The sequence below is a fragment of the Sorex fumeus genome, unplaced genomic scaffold (assembly GCF_029834395.1).
Source record: "Sorex fumeus unplaced genomic scaffold, SorFum_2.1 ptg000002l, whole genome shotgun sequence".
Taxonomy (NCBI): domain Eukaryota; kingdom Metazoa; phylum Chordata; class Mammalia; order Eulipotyphla; family Soricidae; genus Sorex; species Sorex fumeus.
Window position 1 is genome coordinate 32,055,645 of NW_026606059.1, and position 20,198 is coordinate 32,075,842.

The 20,198-nt window shown below is 41.3% G+C and overlaps 1 protein-coding gene across 7 annotated transcripts in view; it reads right to left on the reverse strand.

Moving 5' to 3' along the window:
• SGK3 (serum/glucocorticoid regulated kinase family member 3) overlaps positions 1 to 20,198 on the reverse strand; it is a 74,538-nt gene that overhangs the window by 40,506 nt on the left and 13,834 nt on the right. For all 7 annotated transcript variants that reach the window (XM_056110976.1, XM_056110966.1, XM_056110985.1 and 4 more), the window contains 3 exons: positions 15,523 to 15,731; positions 11,977 to 12,060; positions 5,846 to 5,918 (listed from right to left, as the gene is read on the reverse strand). In XM_056110976.1, coding sequence (XP_055966951.1) covers positions 5,846 to 5,918; positions 11,977 to 12,060; positions 15,523 to 15,600 — 235 coding nt within the window. In that variant the 5' untranslated portion in view covers positions 15,601 to 15,731. The remainder of the gene's footprint in view (positions 1 to 5,845; positions 5,919 to 11,976; positions 12,061 to 15,522; positions 15,732 to 20,198) is intronic.

Below are 20,198 nucleotides of genomic sequence, written 5' to 3' on the forward strand. Positions count from 1 at the left end.
GACAGTAAAGGGATAAGAGAATGTACTTCAAAGACAAATAACTTGGATGAATCTAATTCTGCCACATATTAACTGTGTGACTTGGGAAAGTGGCTTAGCTTGGCTAGGTACATTTCTCATGAATAACATAAAAGTGAAAGAAGCCACCATAAAAACCAAATAACGGCACAGTGATTATCTTTACTACTACTGTCATTAGAATAGTTTAAGACACAGATCAAAAACCAGACGAATACTGCTGTATGTTAGAGCTCCTTTATAGCCGTAAGTGTATGATTATGCCAAACAATTTTTGAAAACAGTATAAGACTAATAAAATTAATGCTAACTAATTCAAGATCCTCAACTAGTTAAAAGTTTGTTATTCTATTGTTGGAAGCCTACCTCAAGGGAGAGGGCGGCTGGGATAGAGAAGGAACCATTATGATAATGATGGTTGGAAGGGATATTATATGACTGGAATATTATATGACTGAAATCTAATCATGAACAGCTTTGTAAGGGTCTATCTCACAGTGATTCAATAACAAAGTAAAAATAAATAAAAATAGTGTAAGACTAACAAAATTAATGCTAATTCAGGATATCCAGATATGGGTGCTGAAAGTGGGTAAAGGACCAAACATGAAGGCCTCTCAGTACCTATACTGCAAACTATAATGCCCAAAAGGGCAAGACAGGGAGATGGAGGGAGGGTGAGAAGGAAGAAGGGGTTGGGACGGAGAAAGAGAGGCGCAGAGAGAGAGAGAGAGAGAGAGAGAGAGAGAGAGAAAGAGAGAGAGAGAAACGAGAAGACAGAGGAGAGAGAAAAGAGAGAAGAGACAGGAGAGAGAAAAGAGAAAAGAGAGGAGAGAGGAGAGAAGGAGAGATAAAACAGAGGAGAGAAAGAGAGAGAGAGTAGGAAAGTACCTGCCAGAGAGGCAGGCAGAGGGATGATGGGAGGGAACCTGGGGACACTGGTGCTGGGAAATGAACACTGCTGGAGGGATGGGGTGTTGGAATATTATATGACTGAAATCTAATCATGAACAGCTTTGTAAGGGTCTATCTCACAGTGATTCAATAACAAAGTAAAAATAAATATAGTGAAAGACTAACAAAATTAATGCTAATTCAGGATCTGTAACTAGTTAAAAGTTTGATATTCCATGGTTGAAAGCCTATCTCAAGGGCTGGGGGAGAAGGCAGTTGGGATAGAGAAGGAACCACTACAACTATGATGCTTGGAAGGGCTCTGGGTATCCAGAGATGAATGCTGAAAATGAATAAAGGACCAAACATGATGGCCTCTCAGTACCTGTATTGCAAACTATAATGCCAAAAAGGGGAGAAGAACAGGGAAAGAGGAGACTAGAAGAGAGGGAGAGGGGAAAGAAGGGTGGGAGAGGGAGGGAAAGAAAGGGGGGGGAGAGAGAGAGAGAGAGAAAGTGTCTGCCATAGAGGCAGGCTTGGGGGGGGGGGCAGGAGGGATACAGGAGATATTGGTGGTGGGAAATCTACACTGGTGGAGGGATGGGTGTTGAAACATTGTATGACTAAAACCTGAAAGCTTTGTAACTATCTCATGGTGATTCATAAAATAAAAAATTTTTTAAAAAATTAAATTAAAAAGTTTATTATACAATAAGGAGATTTAAAGTCTTTAATTTCATACAGAAGTTGTCCTATGTAAGATTTCACTATTAGGTTATTAAAGTAAGTGACCAAGTTAAAGTAGCCAAAGTGATCAAGTTAAAATAATAGGTTATTGGACACACAAAAGAAGCAAGCAGCTAATTGCAGAGATCTCTCCAGACCCTAATTATTAAAATTTTAGAATTCCAGGACCGCACAGCCGCTCACAGCTGCATGACATCATAACAAACAATACAAAATAAATTGCCTAGCATTGCCTTTTTGGCAGGTTTGAGTGGTGGCGGGAAAATTCCTAATAATAATGGTGGGACTGGTGTCAAAACATTGAATGTAATCAAAGTAGAGAGAGTATTGTGGAAAATGTCAGCTACACAGGCAGGGGAAGGGTGGGGATGGGGGGAATACTGGGGACTTTGGTGGTGGAAAATATACACTGGTGAAGGGATGGGTGTTTGATCACTGTATGACTGAAATGCAAACATGAAAGCTTTGTAACTACCTCACGGTGATTCAATAATAATAATAATAATAATAATGTTATTGAAGTGACCAAGTTTTAAAAAAGCATGTATGTGGGAATGTTGTGGCAATATGGCATGTATGAAACTGTCATTCTGGTTCTGTTAAAACAAAAATAATTGAAAAATAATTAATAGAGGCATGTATGCATTAATTTGTTCACTAACCACAATATACTTTATACTGTGCAATGTACTAGAAGTATGAGTAAATACTGAATTAAGACATGTTGCATATCCTCAAGATGTTCAGATTCTAGTTAAGATACATTTAAACAAATCACTCCCCATGCACACTCCAGACACTAAAGGAGAAATCACAAGCTGAGTGCCGAAAATAGGTTTCCAGCTGGACCAAGGGACTGACTAGAGAAAAATATGCTAAGGAGTGGTACTTTCAGAAGAATTCAACACCAAACTAAACAGGAGTTAGTAGTCTATTTTTTGTTTGTTTTAATTGAATCACCATGAGATAGACCAATACAAAGCTATTCATGACTGGATTTCAGTCATACAATGTTTGAACACCTATCCCTTCACCAGTGTACATTTCCCACCACCCCAGTTTCCCCATAAATCTCCCCCTCCCCATCCCTCGCCTCTTTGGCAGGCACCTTTCTTCTTTTTCTCTCTCTTCTTTTGTGCATTATGGTTTGCAATACAGGTACTAAGAGGTCATTGTGTTTGTTCAGGGCGTTCAGTCTTTTTATCAGGAAGTACAGATGGAGTAGCTTTTGTTTCCTTAATTGGATGGTGGCTTTGGGGGATGGATGTGACTGCCTGGGCATCTGGAAGTACAGGGAGGCAGGGGGGAGATAGACCATCCTGATGACAGAAAATTCAGAGATTCCAGTCACAAAACCTGCATACCCAAATTTTCAGCAGATTAATCTTGGTGAGGTCTGTCAAGGGCATAACGGCAATTCTGGATTGTGGGGGTAGTGGCTGCCAGGGGCTCTGTTTGGGTGGGCATTGGGCTAACCTGCCCCCCCCTTCCATGTGCCCTGGGTTGTTCAGCCTTGTGTGCATCTGAGATCAATTGCGGCTTTTGGTCTCTTTCGAGATTTCTGAGCCTCTGAAAGAAGGCGGATGAAAGGGCATGAATGGCTGAACTGGAGGTGGTTAATGGGTGTGGCTCCTACACACCTTACTTTTTTTTTAAAATAATTTATTTATTTATTGAATCACTGTGGCAAAAGTTACAAAGCTTTCAGGTTTAGGTCTCGGTCATGCAAATATCAAACACATTTGCCTTTACCAATACTTATTTTTCACCACGAAGAACCCCAATAAACCCCCACCCCCCACCAGTCCCAATGCCTGTGAGGCAGATGAATTCTAGTTAATACTCTATCTACTTTGACTAGATTCATTGTTTTGATAAAAGATGCACCATTTTGGCAGTTTACTTTCTTGGAAAATTTGGTCCTGAATTGTTGGATTCAGGTCAGAGGCATAGTGGTGACTTTGGGGTGTCAGGAAGTCTCAGGGCAGCCTGATGGCTTGCCCCACAAGTGGTGCAACACCTCCTGGACCCCAGGGGCAGGGACCAGGACCAGGGCTACCGTTTGCAGGTTGGGCATTCTGGGTGAGCTGCAGCCACCAGTACAGCAGAGCCTGACCCGGGGGCACACGTCCGCACCCTTGGTCTCTGGACAGCTGGTCCTCCTCCATAACACTCCATGAGTAGTATGGGCTGGTCCAAGTTGAAATGGTGGTGGAGCTGCCCCACCAGAAACTCACCCTGGGCCCCATGGTGGGAACCCAGGGTGCCCTCCAACTTTGGGGCCCGTGCTCCTCAGTGGTGCCAAGCTGGACCCAAAGAGCCCTATTCAGTCACGTCAAGACTCTGCAACCGCCCAGTGCCAAGAGGGTGAGAGCTGCAGCAGCGCCGTCTCTAGGTCACACTCTGTGGTGGATGTTTCATTTCACGGTGCTCTCCGGAGACAGAATATCCAAGGGGCGCCCAGATTCACTCATGCAGAAATTTCACGGACCCATCGGCTGCTGAGAGCACTGAGAGTTGCCGTCCCTCCGCCAGCTTTGGCTCTTGCTGTTGCTCTGCCATTGTGACCAGAACTCCAGTCATCTCTCTGATTTATACAAACTTACTTCTCTTCGGTTATCAAGGTTAAAGTTAAGAAACAAGTGTTCTGTATAAGCTACTAAAGGCAAAAATCATCCCTTTAAACTATTTTACCTTTATTCCCGTAATAATGTGTCTGGGGAGGTGTTTAATTGAAATTTGTGAATAAGAGTGAACAAATAATGACACTTTATGGCAGTCAGTCTCTAGATTTCACATGCTCCATAACTCATTTAACTTCAATTGTTTGTTATTTTGTAATTTTGTTACTTATTAATAAGATCATTAACCTTGTGGGTTTTTTCTTTTTCTTTTCTTTTTTTTTTTTTTTTTGGTGGGGGCCACACCTGGCAGTGCTCAGGACATTCTCCTGACTCAGGTATCACTCCTGTGGGATTGGGGTGCTGAGGATTAAACCAGGTCAGCTGCGTGCAAAGTAAAATACTCCACCCACTGTACTATCTCTCTCGCCCAAAAAAAGTAGTTTAGTAGATTTTAACCTTGGAATCCCACCAAAGAGTTTAACATTAAACTACTTAGAATGTGAAGAGTTAAGCTGTATCTGTGTATAAATTACAGAAAGACCTTTCAACTAAAAATGAAAATTTAAATTTGTAAAACATAGGCAGTATTAAGAGTTTAAATCAGTGGTTCATTAGGGAGCTGAAAGAGAGGAGAGAGAGAGAGAGAGAGAGAGAGAGAGAGAGAGAAAGGGGGGGGAGGGAAGGAGGGAGGGAGAGGTGAGAGGATTATTTGTGAGAACTAAATGAATTAAATGTAGAGTTCTTTGGGCATATAGCAAGTACCTTCCTGAGACATTATTTTCATAGGGATTGATGAGCTTTATAATTAATTAGCTTTATAAAGCCTACACTAATACACACACACACACACACACACACACACACACACACACACACACACGGAGGCTTCTCAAAATAAAACCAAACAACAATAACTAAGAACCAAGCCTTGTACAACTCAACAATTCCCACTTCTTGCCATTTACTGACCGCCCCCCCAACAAAATTAATTTGAAAAGGTGGATGCACATTTATGTTCATTGCGGTACTTAGTAAAAATAGCCAGGTACTGGATACTACCCAAATGTCCAGCGGCAGATCAATGAACATAGAAGCTATGATACATATACACACAACAGGATACTATGCAGTTTTGAGAACAGATAAATTCATGCAGTTCACTGCAACTTACACGGGAATAATGGGCTTCACATTAAGTGAAGTCAGTCACAGGAGAAGAACAAATATCAGATGATCTGACTCATCCGTAGTGTAAAGAGAAAAAACAAGAGAATATACAGTATCAAACCCCTGGCAATAGATCACAAAACTTAGATTACTGAGCAGTGGGGAAGGGAGTGGTCTAGAAAAGACATATAGACAATGACAAAAAACCTTGGGGCACCAGCTGGTGGTGAAGATGTAGTAACTTTATACATCAAAACTATACATGTCAACACCACTTTAAGCACATTAGCTAAACAACAAAACAAATTAAGACTGCATGATTACACAGTGCAGTAAGTTTGTTAACCACTACTTCAAATTCCAACCATCCTATAGTCTATGAAGTTATTGCTTACCTGGATCAAAATTATCACCAAATATCCTCTTGGCTGGAATCTTAAGGGCCATAGCAGGAAACTGTTTCTTCAACTAGAATTTTAAAAAAATAATAAAAACTTAATTTTACAAATCTTCTAGCCATATGTACATCAAACAAAATACAATCAGATACCTACGAAAATCCTTAAGACATGATTGCAAACATGACATGACCAAAGGTACAATATTAAATGACTCCAATAAAATGCCATACACTAATAAATCAGCCTTTTTTGTTTCATTATCTCTGTGCCCCTGGATAAATGACATTCATCTCTGTGGCTGCTATTTTCTTACTTATAAAATGGGAATAATTTGGGGGGCTGGAGTGATGGTATAGCCGGTAGGGTATTTGCCTTGCACATGGCAGATGTGGATTTGATCCCTGGCATCCCATATGGTCCCCTAAGCACGACCAGGAATAATTCCTGAGTGTAGAGCCAGGAGTAACCCCTGAGCATCGCTAGGTGTGACCCCCCAAAAAAAGGTCAAAACAATTTCTTTTATTCTCTTGTTTGTTTGGGAGATACTCAGGGATTACTCTTGGCTCTGTGTGCTCAGGGCTCACTCCAGCAGTGCTCAGGGGACCATGTGGTGCCAGGGATAGAACCCAGTTCTTCCACATGCACAGCATGTGCTGCATCTCTTTGAGCTATTTCTCTGGCCCAAAGGGAGATAATTTCAGAACTTGTCCTCTAGATTTGCTGTAAAGTGTAAAGGAAACAGCTTATATCTACTCCTTCAACTAGTACCTGGAACATCAGGGCTTTATTTTTTTTTCGGTGGGGAGGGGGAAGAGGGGAAAAGGGAAGTGTGGCTTGGGACCACACCAGTGGTTATAAAGGGTCACCCCAGAGTCCTGTGGATTGAACTAGGCCAGCTGCTTGTAAGCTAAGCATCTTAACCCGCTTTGGCTCTCTGGCCCAGAACCTGGAATATAGGTTTTAAATATAAGTCACTTACATTACCTTAGGAAAAGAAATTTTGTGTTGCTTTTATACAGACATATTGATAATAGTTTTCTAAGAAAACTGAGAAATTTTATTTTCTGTATATTCTGCTTTAGCCTCCCCCATTAATAATTTAATAATGCTCATCAGATTTGTGTATTCTAGAGAAAAAACTAAAAAAACTAAATTTGGGATAATAAAGTCATAAAAACATGCTAATATTTTTATTACAAGTCTGAAATCAAAAACACCACATACAAATAATATATCTTCCAACTGACAGGAAATATAAAGACTAGAAGAAATGTATTAATCACTCTACCCCATGTGGTCAGCAAATTGCAGACTGAACAATCTGTGGACAAATGATTGTTTTTGACCAAAAAAATATATGGAAAAAAAAAAGAGGTGGAGGCAGAAACTTAGCTTTTAAAAGAGACTTGGTAGGGAGTATGGTGCTGCCAGCAGATCAACCTGTACTTGCGGGGCGAGTGCATCAGCAGCCTGATGGTGCCTTCAGACTTCCTGATACCCCAAAATTGCCACTGTGCCTTTGGCGGAACCCAACGACTTGGGCCCAAGTTTACCAAGAAATTAAATGGCCAAAAGTTAGGTATGTGGGAGCTACACCCACAAACCGCCTCCAGCTCAGCTATACAAGCTCATTTATTGACCTTATTTTAGAGACCCATAAATCTTGAAAGAGATCAAGAATTGCAGTTAGGGCCAGCAGCGCGTCACGCTGTGGGCAAATGAGCACTCCCTGCAGGGAATATGCCAATAGTTATTTCTCTGGAAAAGATGGAAACTAGAGTCATGATCCAGAGACACACGGAAGAATCTCCGAACAGAGAAGCTTGCTGCAGAGATGTCTCTGGACTTTAAGCCAGGCCGACTTCACCAGGGTGCCTCAGACAGGGGCAGGTGTCATCCCTCCACTTGCCCCCTAAGACCCCCTGGCAGCTGCTAACTTCCAGAACTCAACAAGAAGTGCTGGTACTGTGGTCAGTGACTGCAAACTCCAGGCCTCAAGGGATAGGGGATGGGCTGGTCCTTCTCATCCCCCGTTCCCATGGGACCCTGGAGGTCACACCCACAAACTGCCTCTGGCTGCTACTTAAGCTCCTTGGCAGCCACAATTTAGAGACACAGAAAAGAATCCCCGAACCAAGCATCTTGCTACAGAGATTTCTCCAGACCCTAATTATTAAAAATTTTAGAATTCCAGGAGCACACGGTCGCTCTCGCAGCTGTCTGACATCTTATGCTATTCATAATAAATAATACAAAACAGAGTATGGGGGAGATTGTCTGCCATAGAGGCAGGGGGAAGAAGCCGGATGAGGGGGATACTGGAGTTATTGGTTGTGGAAGATGTGTACTGGTGGAGGGTTGGGTGATCGATCATTGTATGACTGAAACTCAAACAGGAAAGCTTTGTAACTATTTCATGGTGATTAAAAAATAATAATAAAACAATAATAAAATTAACATTCTGAATTTAAAAAAAGTAATGTGGAATTCATGCCCAATTCAATAAGCTTAATCAATGCTGAATAAATAGCAGTACTTCTACATTAAAAAAAAGATACTTGCTAGACTTAACAATCATTCACATAACCACTGATTTAATATTTGATACTGTCATTATTTTAATATAATAATGATATTTTTGTATGTTAAGTATCTTCATCTCCTTTGATATGTACAGTAAAATTTTACAGATAAAATGTTATGATATCTTAACTCAGCTTCAAAATTACAGGGAGCTAAATAAGAGCAGACGTAAAACAAGAAAGGGTGGGGCTAGAGTGATAGTACAGTAGGTAGGGTATTTGCCTTGCACATGCCCAGCCCAAGTTCAATCCCCAACACCCCATATGGTTCCCTAAGCCCTCCAAGAGTGAGCCCTAAACACAGGGCCAGGAGTAAGCCCTGAGCATTTTTTGGGTATGGCCAAAACCAAAATACAAAAACAAAAGAAAGGCCATCCAATGGAATAGTTGATTCTGGATAGATTATTTCATTTTCCATATTTGTGTTAGTCTCTCCTTTCTATATGCACTCAAAAATACTATAATAAAATGTTTTTCATATGCAACCCGAAGTCGTAAAATATATTTATACTCCTTACAGATTGGAAACTTCACGTTTTATCTTTTCCTCTACTCTGAAAGCATAGGGAAAGAACCTGTTTTCAAATGGACGAATCCCAAATTGGCTTTAATCTCACTTCTGAAGTTTCAAAGAACACAAATGAAACCATTTCCCTTTCCCCTGCCCCGCCCCCCACCCTTACCACAAAAGGCAGAATTGGAAGGAATTATATAAATGAGAGAGGTAGAATACAGGAAACGGTGAAATCAGAAAAAAATGTAAAAAAGAAAGAAAAACACAGGGTATATGAGTAAGATGGATGAGAAAACTCAACCCTACCTATTTATAAGTTTTCTCCAAAAAGCTTGAGATGAGGCATTTGATTGTTCAAGGTGGGGGAAGTGGTCAAGGTAAACTTTTCCAAAGTTCCACTGAAGTAGTTACCAGCTGTTTAAATCATGAAACCATCCTTAGAACTGAAGTAACTTCGCTAAGAAAAGCTAAGCCTTTCACTCAGCACATCACATACTGCTAAGTGTTGTAGATGACCTCCCCCTTTCTCCTTCCACTAATGAAGAGTTCTATAAAATGAACCACACATTTAAAAAGAGAAATCTGGCCCATAAATCCTTCTAAAATATACAAATCTTAAATTTTGTTTGCAGTAGTGTAGCACACTGAATAAATTGATTTTAACTAAACATATGAACCACCTGCATGGTAGGCCAGAGAGCTAGCTCAAAGGGTTGAATGCATGGTTTGCATGCAAGAGGTCGTTGTTTGATCCCTGGCACTGCATGGTTTCCTAAAAGCACCATGTGGTACAGCCCTAAGAACTTAGCTGGGCACAGCTCCCAACCATTGCTGGGCGTGGGCTCCTTCTGCCACGCTGTTGAACAAACCAAAACTTAAAACTCATCTGTGTATATGTCCATGGATTACCTGAGTATCACCCAGTTATCCTGGTAAGTACAGTTAGGTTGGTACAATCCTCATAAAAATGCTAATCATGTACATAATTGTCAAACTGATAAATCAACTCTCATCCATTCTTCAACATAAATCATTTCTTTTAAATGGTGGTACAGAATATGCTGTTTTTCATGTGTGAGGTCCTACGTTTGATTTGCATCACTAACATCAATGCCATATGTGATCCCAGCACCGAAATAACAAAACGCTGAAACTTTAGAGAAGATAATCTTATGCACAAATTCATCTTAATATTATTCTATTTAAGAGGAAGGATGATTTCACAGTCAGAAGAGTGTCTGACACACTGCTTAAGCAATATTAAAAGCATACATATGTAGGTTGACTTGCATATTCACTAAATAAAGGAACACATGCAAACATATTAAATATTAGCTTAGGAAGTAATTTATCCCCTGAATAATAATAAATAATAAATTACTTTTTCCTATATTTAAAATATCTAATAAACAAAAATCCACAGACTTTGATATCCTCTAACCCTATTTTTTTTTATAACAAGACAAGGTTAATAAAATAACAAAAATTACCTTTCTACGGAGAAAACTTTCCAGAAGACATGAAATTACTATTAAAGCAGAAGGAATTTAAACTTGAGATAATTCTTTTTTAAGTGAGCTAACATTAGCTTACAAGAATTTAAATATTTATATGCCTTAGAGGTACTATGTAACCATTTCACCCCCACCACCACAGTGCCCATCTGCCTCAACCACAGTGTGCTGGGCCCTTTCAGCCCTCTCCCAGATCCTCAGTAACTTCAATTTTGTTTGTTTTCATTGGACATCATCTATTTCAATACTTTGTTTCTTTATATAACTCATATGAGTGAGCTCATCTGGTATTTGTCCTTCTCCTGTCTTATTTTGCTTAGCAAGACCCACTCCATTTCTACCAATGAGGTCATGTTTTACTTTTTTAATTTATGCAATTTAAAAAATTTTTTTAAAATTTACTTTATAAATTTTTATTTATTAAATCACCATGAGATACAATTACCGAGCTGTCATGATTGAGTTTCAGTCATACAACGATTGAATACCCATCTCCCAACCGTGTATATTTTCCACACCAATGTCCCCGGTATGCCTCCTGCAACCCCCACCCCACCCCCTGCCTCTATGGCAGATACTTTCCTTCTTACTCTCTCTACTTTGGGGCATTATGGTTTTTTAAGCAATTTTTGATGAGGCTATTTTGGGGGTTTGTTGTTTTTATGGGTCCTCACCCAGTGGTGCTCAGTCAGGGGCTATGCCTGGTGATGCATGGGGGACTTTATGTGAGGTCAGAATATGAGCCACTGTTATTAGTCAAGAACATTAACCACTGTACTATATCTCCAGTTTAGAGGTTGTTTACAGATGAGTTTTGTGAGTGCTTTATCTTAGATTTCTCAACCATGTGTCAGATGTATGGTGTACAAAATATTTTGCCCTACCCAGTCGAATGTCCAAATTGCTTTTGTGGTGGTTTCTTCACCGTGCTTTCATACTAAGGAAGCTCTCTTAGTTTGATGCAATCCCATTTGCTTGCTTTTTGTCCCCCCCCCCCTTTCCTTTGAAACTGTATCACTGAGGATACCACTGAAGTCAGTATAACAGAGTTTTCACTTTTGTTTTCTTTTCTTTCTTTATTTTTTTTTCCTTCAATGCATTTCACAGATTTGTGTCTAACACCTAATTCTCTAATCCACTCTGGGTTAACTGATGTAAAACAATGGTTCAATTTTATTCTTTTGCATGTGGCCAGTCAGTTTTCAAATACAATTCTCTTGTAACTATGTCATCTAAACTATGATTTTAAAAAATTGTATTAAAACAATAGCATGTTTAAAAAGCATTAGATTAGAAAGAACTTATAATATTCTGATGTTAATATGTACTTCAAGCTGTATGACTAGCTGCATCTTCATTAGTTTATTAGAAACTGTTCAAAAGAACTCTTGCTCCCTTTTTTGTCAAAATTTAGAATGCTTTAAAGAACCTCTTAACCTTTTATTTAATATTTCAAATTAACTACTATTATTTTACAATTTTCTCAAGTGTTCTGAACAAAAATCTATAACTTACAGTATTGTAAAGCTTGTCAAACTCTGCATATCTCCTGAAGACAAACCACTCACTCCTGCCCACAGAGACCAAGACCTTATAAACCTGCGGAAATAAAACAACATAATAAAATTGTATTGCAAAATATCCGACTGTAATGTAAATGTTGTTTTATACTTATAAGACTGACATTAGACATTAATTTCTACATTGATCCTCTAAATACACAGTATATCAATTAAAATATTTATCTTTACACAAGGTTGTATTTATATATTTTTAATGCTATCAAATATTTCTATTCTTTTTCAAAAAATAAGCATAATAAGCACTTGTGTGCTATTATTTAGATCTTTTGTAATTTACTGTTTACCATTCTGGTTTCAGATTCAGGATCTTCCCCAGGAATAAAGTATTACAGATTCAACTGATGCTATTCTCCCTGACATGGTTTGTTATTAATTGGTATGGATTCTTTAGGTCATTTGACAGTATGGTCACATTAACAGGCCTAGTGAAGAGCGGTCCCAGAACGTAAAGCCATATCCCTCTAGGAAAGCGGCACAAGTTTTCAAATGGAAGGTGAAGCAAGGAAGTTGGCAATAGTCAACTAATAGTCAATGGTGGAATAAATGATGAGAGAAAAAAGAATATCCAGGTATACAAACTAGAGGGTGGTAATTTGGCTCTACTAGTCTAAAACCAAGAAGGCATTAGAGGAAGTTACTGGGTATAAGACATCAGAGTTATGGAATCCCGGCGATCAAGAGCTGTCACAAGCAAGGCCCACGTATGCAGGTTCCAGGACTAAATCTCCATGCTGCATGGTGGCAGTGGTACCATGATGTCCCTCCCTAGCTCCCTGACCTCTCTCGGCCTGGCTGTTACACCCACACTGTGCCTCCAGGCACTATCTTAGTGCACCAACAGCCCTGGTCCAGAGATGCCCAAAGTGGATTAGTGCCATACAGAAATGTCTCTGGAATCCAACCACTTACAATCTAGAATTCCAGAAGCACTTAGCTGCGGCATCCATGATATTCTAAACGAACAAGGGACAATATGTGATCTAGCATCTGCCCCTGCCAGGCAGGCCTGAATGGTGATGGAAAAACTTGAGCAAAAGATAATGTCCAAAAGTAGAGTGAATATTGGGGAAATTGCCCGCCATGGAGTCAGGGTGAAGACTGGGATGGTGGGGGCGGGGGGGGGAGGGCGCAGATATACTGGGGACACTGATGGTAGCAAGTGTACACTGGTGGAAGGATCATTGTACGGCTGAATCTCGAACATGAAAGCTTTGTAACTGTATCTCATGGTGATTCAATTTAAAAAAAAAAGTAATGTGGAGCTCATGACGAATTCAATCAGCTAAATCAATGGCTGAATAAACCGCGGTACTCCTACATTAGAAAAAAAGAAGATGTTAGAGCTGTTCAAAAGGGGAAGAGTTCAGAAGAGGGTAAAGATCCTCATCAATGCTTCCCCCTGATAAGCATTCCTAACTGAGTAACACACACAAAAAAAGACACAGTGCAACCTAGTATTCAGTCTTTTGTTGTTTTGGGCCACACCAGGCAGTGCTCAAGGGCTTACTCCTGGCTTTGTTCAGCGATCACTCTTGGTGGGGCTCAGAGGAACATATGAACATATGCCGGCTTTTTTCGGGGGGTGGGGGGATAATATAGTCACTAGCTGTGAGGCCCCATATTTGATTCTCAGCCAACCAGGCTGGCAATTCAATGCAAGAGCCTGAAGATGTGATGCTGCTTGGGCCCTGAGGCCATAGGGATTACCTGGATACCCTAGCAGTGCTGGGGGCTCCTCAGCCCATACCTGATGGTGCTCTGGGTCTTCAGGGCCTCACCCCGTGAAGGTTGGGGGACGATCTGAGGCAGGAGCAGGAGTAGGAATAAGGGAAAGATGTGAGAGAGCTTCACTGGGCTCAAAAGCCAGAAAAAGTCAGGGGGAAGTAGAGTCAGCAGGGAGTTACCAGTGGTCTGACCTCCCCAAAAGAGGAGTTTACAAGTTAGTTTACCCAGCCCAGGGTGGGATCAGGTCAACTGCTGCCTGTCTGCCAGACAAGTTACTCTGTACTCAGAATAGAAAATTTCTGAATGGATGACAAAATCTTGTCATCTTAAGGGACTTCATCAGATTATCATGTGGTTAGTCATTAACTCAAGAAACAATGAAAGGGAATACCTTGACTCCCATAAACAAAGCTGCCAAGCTGGAAAAGTAATGTGTGCTCAAATATGAGAAAGGGAACAAAATTAAGACAGTCTAAGCATTTTTACTTAAAAGAAGTAAAATTTTAGAAGTTAAAATTAAATTTTAACTCAAATTAAGTATCCAGGAGAATTGGGGCAAATTAATCTCTTTGTACAACTTGCTGGGTGGGGGCTTACAAGGTAAATTGGATTAGTGAGAGGCAAAGGATAAATTAAAATTAAATTAAGTAAGAAATGGTTTTGGCTTTAAAGTGGAGGTAAAGAGGGCTGGAGAGATAATACAGTGAGTAGGCGCTTGCCTTGCACACAGCTGGCTCAGTTTTGATCCCTGGCATCCCATATGGTCATCCAAGGCCATCAGGAGTGATTCCTGAGCACAAAATGAGGAGTAAGCTCCATGCACCACTAGGTGTGCACCCCCACTGTCACTATCCTCCCATTGTTCAGCGATTTGCTCTAGCGGGCCCAGTAACATCTCCACTGTGACAATTGTTACTGTGTTTGGCATATCGAACACGTCACGGGGAGCTTGCCAGGCTTTGCCGTGCAGGCGAGAGTCTCTCAGTACCTTGCCGGGCTCTCGGAGAGGGGTGGAGGAATCGAAGTCAGGTCAGCCATGTTGGCCGCTTGCAAGGCAATCGCCCTACCTGCCGTGCTATTGCTCCAGCTCACCCCCCAAATAAAATGGAAAAAAAAGATATGATAAATATGATTTAATATATCTTAAATGACATGGGAAAGGTTACTCTCATAAAATACTATAAAAATGTCAAGACAGTGGTTCTTGCTTTTGTTTTATTTTGTTTTGTTTTGGGGTCACATCCAGCAGTGCTCAGTGCTTACTCTTGCCTCTCCACTCAGAGATCACTCCTAGCAGGCTTGATGGACCATATAGAGTGCCAAGGATCAAACACAGGCTGTGTGCGAGACAAGTGTCCTACCTACTGTATTGTCACTCTAGCCTCCAGAGACAGTGATTCTTTAACACGGGATCCTTCAATGACTCCCAGAGTCCTGTGTCATATGAACAATATGATATATGAGCATAAATGACCCATAATTTTCTGGTCAGAAGTCTATCACATAGTTCAGTAAGTTTCTCCACAGGAACAGGTATGTAGGCAACACACAACACTGCAAAGAAACTGCACTGTTCCAGTACACAGGGAAGATTGGCAATATATGTATCATTTGAAAGATGAGAACAATCTGGATATCTGCAGGTGGGAGTGGTACTGTGTGGGGACTTTCTAGGTAAAGGAAGAATAAAAGCAGAAGTGGAAATACTACCTATATTCAAATTTTTGCCTTTGGCCTTAAGGTCCATTCTTACCGTAAATCTCTTCTTTTTCTCTCTGTGTTCATCAGAGCTGGGAATGCTTACACTTGGGCAGCTTTCCTTGTAATCCATGGTATAATCTCTTTGGGTTTTTTTGCCTCAGAGGACACCAAAAAGATGAGTTCAAAGGAGGAGTCAGAAGACAAATAGTTATCCCAAAATATAAAATTCCTTGAGGTAATTTTCATATTCCATTATGTAACCTAAACAAAAACAAAAATGCATACATACAAAAACAAATTAGCAAAACAATTTCAAAAGACTATATCATTCTTTGTTCAAGGTTTCATTTGAGGCTTTTTCTGAATTAGCATTGCTAATTTTTGTTCATATGTCTACTAAGTCCAGGCTAGACATTTAGCTTCTGTTATATCCCCATCAAATGCTATACCTCAAACATTTACAGTAATACTAAAAAATTCTGGTAGCTTTTATTTTGCAGCTTATGCAGACTGAGTAAAATTCTACCCAAAGGTTCTAAAGTGATGGGTCCAGGGTAATTTTTTCAAAGTATGGCTTTTAAATTTACTATATCTAAAGGCAGAGTTTGCTTCAGATTAGGATCCCATATAACAGGTATTAGCCCCATTTTATAAATGAGGACACTGGGACAACACAGGTTAAATAATCTGAAAATTCAGAATTTAAGCCCAGGCTGCCTGGTTCCAGAGTCCTGACTCTTCTTCCCCCTCACCCCCTTTTTTGGTTTCTGGGCCACATCCAGTAGTGCTAAGAGATCACTCCTGGCAGGCTTGGGGGACCGTATGGGGTGCTGAAAATTAAACTGGGTTAGCTACTAGCAATACAATTGCCCTAGCCACTGTACCACTGCTCTTGCCCTGGAGTCCTGACGCTTAATCATTGTGGTATGTTGCATTTTACCCACTGTAGACAATTCTTATGTGCTCAACCCCAAATTAGAGAGCTATTACAGTAGACCCTCACACACAGCAAAGCAATTGTGACGACACTACCATTTTATCATGGATAGAGATCTCAAGACACTACCCAGATGGCACACAGAAGCCAATATGCTCCACTAACACACCAAACTGACCTTCTAAAGGGTTACTTTGCTAGTTCTCTTGCATGTTCAAGATCAGGAAGTCACACTAATAGATCTAATCATTATAAACAAATTATCTATGAGTACTTATTTCAAATATGTATCAGCAAGCATTAAATATGCAGACCAAAGCTAGGGCTTCACTCCTGGGAGACAGGTGCTTTACTCTTAAGTCAGACCTCCAGTGCATGAATATTTTGTTGTTGATTTTGGACCCCACCCAGTGGTATTCAGGGCTTATTCCTGGTTTTGCCTCAGGGATCACTTCTGGCAGTGCTTGGGGGAACCATATGTGATGCCATGGATAAAACCCAAGTCAATGTGTACAAGGCAAGCTCCCTGCCCACTGTAATATCTCTCTGGTCCCATTCAGCATGTGAGTTTTAAGTGACAATAAAAGTACTTCCTGTGAGATGATTCACAATCCTGCATTGTTGGCTTTGTTGCTGAACACACAGTCAGGAGCAATTTTACATCATGAATTAGTTGTTAGAAAATATAACAAGCCCTCACCTAAGCTCAGGGTAAAACACTTAGGAATCAATAAACCTCATGAAACAACCTTCTTGGTTCTTACTAGGTCTCGGAAGTACCTGACTAGAGTCATGTCAGTTTGGTAATTGTGCTAGTTTCCATCTGCCCTTCTTGATCCATTGTCATTCTTTTTTAATTAATTTATTTTTGCTTTTTGGGTCACACCCAGCGATGCACAGGGGTTACTCCTGGTTCATGCACTCAGGAACTACTCCTGGCCATGCTCGAGGGACCATATGGGATGCTGGGAATCGAACCCGTGTTGGGCCACGTGCAAGGCAAATGCCCTACCCGCTGTGCTATCACTCCAGCCCTGAGATCCAATGTCATTCTTTTTTTTTTTTTTTTTTTTTGCTTTTTGGGTCACACCTGGCGATGCTCAGGGGTTACTCCTCACTTTGCACTCAGGAATCACTCCTGGCAGTGCTTGGGGGACCATATAGGATGCTGGGAATCGAACTCGGGTCGGCCACGTGTAAGGCAAACGCCCTACCCATTGTGTTATTGCTCCAGCCCCTCCACTGTCATTCTTTACCCAACCTTTCACATATCCTGAAGGCTGATTTCTGTGCACCTCATAATGAGGCACCTCATTTCCTGTGTTGGCTCTGGGCAGCTGGACGGATTCAGTCAATGTGAGGCATAAGTAGGAGATGCAAACAGAAGGAGGAGTGACATGTTAAAGTAATTATCCCCCTTCTTCCCTTTCTATCAGGCAGAGGTTTATACATATGGCCACAATTCCTACTAAGTGATCCTTTCCCACAGAAAAAGCTGAAAGCCTATGCAGTAATCGCTTTCATACACTGTTAGTAGATGCGGTGCTCCATCATGCCTTCATTCTTTTACCCGGTCCAACAGCTAAGTAAACAGTCCAGTTGTTGAGTCCTTTCAATTACTTTTGAGTATGTTTTGACTGATACAGTACTAAATCTTAAGGGCAATTAAGGGCAACAGACCTCCAAAATAGGATGCATTTTTTAAAAATTTTATTGAATCACCACTAGACAGTTACAAGCTTTCATGTTTGGGCTACAATCACACAATGATCAAACACCCATCCCTCCACCAGTGCACAGTCCCCACCACCAATATCCCCAGCATATGCCCCCTTTCCCACCCTCCCCCTGCCTCCATGGCAGACATGATTCCCCACAATCTCTCTCTACTTTTGGGGATTACAGTTTGCAATACAGACCCTGAGAGGTTATCATGTCTGGCCCTTTATCTATGTTCTGCACACATCTGCCATCCCGACCGATTCCTCCAGCCATCTTTGCCTTAGTGATCCCTTCTCTATTCCAGTTGCCTTCTCCCCTTTGCTCATGAGGCGGATTTCCAGCGATCGAGCAATCTATCTGCCCTGTGTATCTACTATAGGTTGCATGTTTGACGCGCCCTGTAGTCATACTATGAAAGAAGGGAAAAGGAAACTGACAATCCGGCATGATCATTCAAATCTTCTCTGATGATGTCACAGGGTAAAGTGCAGACCTAGGCAAGGTGCTAGAAGTTCACATGGACAAGGATGATAATGATGCTTTTTATTTTGTTTGTTTATATGTTGGGGCCACACCTGGCATTGCTCAGGGGTTACTCCTGGCTCTGCACTCAGGGATCACTCTTGGTGGTTCTAACGAGACCATATGGGATGCTAGGATCGAACCCAGGTTAGCCTGCATTAAAGGCAAACACCCTACTCCCAGTACTATTGCTCCAGCCCCAGCCCCGGGAGATAATGATTTCAAAGACTATGAAATGGGCTAGGGTGGCTTTTTGTTAACTGTGGGAATATGTACACAAACAACAATAAACTAAAGTAGAGGGTGGGAAACTCACAGCAGTTATAAAGGAGTTCTTATCTAATACTAGCTAAGCTGACTGGACTACGAATCAAGTGGCGTTTTATGGTAAGGGTTACAGAGCTGATTAAACATGCAGCCCCACAAAGTCTAATGCTAATCAAAGGGCACTGAAAGGCAGAATTATCCTGAATCACAAATTCTGGAAAGACATAAATGAGACTAAGAATGATAAATTGCAAATTCACCTGAACTGAAAACAGTAATGTAGACCCCTCTGGGGACACCCAATCTCTCAATCCTCTCATTAAGATCCTTCCCATTGTTTCTCAAGGATAACAATTCTCTTCATTTCTTCTTTTCCAAATTCCCATTTTATCATCATGAAAGTTCAATCCCAAAAGTACCCAGGAGAAAATCCAAAGCCTAGTCTGATAAATGACTAACTTTATACTAAGAACAGCGCAGAGTCTCCTGCTCCCGGAGCCCGGCTGTCCTCACCAGGGCCCCTAGGAAGGGGGTGGGTTGAGTCCCTGTTTCCCCCCACCCCCGCCCCGAGCAGAGCTCCGGCAGCTGAAGACCTCTGGAACCAGCCACAGCCATGCTTAAGACCATTCTCCACATGTTCGGACGAGCCTCACGCATGAAGGAAGCAGGAGAGGAACCCATATGTGCGTCCCTGGGGCTGAGATCTCCATGCCTGCTTAGATCGGGACTGGGCCTCCTCCACCCAGATCCCCCATCTTCCAGTAGCCAGGCATTACACCCACCAACTGTCCCCGGCGCCATGTTATCCCATCAACAGCCAAGACCCAGGGACTATAAAACCCAGCTCTCGAAGTCTCACTTATTGTCTAGTTCTCACTCCTGGAAAACCCGACTGGCTACCGAGTGTATCCTGCCCGCACAGCAGAGTGTGGCAAGCTCCCCATGGCGTATTCAATATGCCAAAACCCAGTAACAATAATGGGTCTCATTCCCCTGACCCTGTAGGAGCCTCCAATGTGGCACTTGTTAAAATTTCAGGGTTAGGACGAATGGAGACGTTACTGGTGCCTGCTCGAGGAAATTGATGAACAACAGGATGACAGTGGCAGTGATATTAAAATTTCAGCAGAATTGTGACTATTTAAGTCAGCAGGAGTCTGGGGAACATACAAGGAAGTACATTCAAAGGATGTTAAACCAAGGAGAGACAAACAGAAGGTTTCTGTGACACTTCTCATGGCCACAGTACATACCATTCATCTTTCTACAATTTTTCTAGA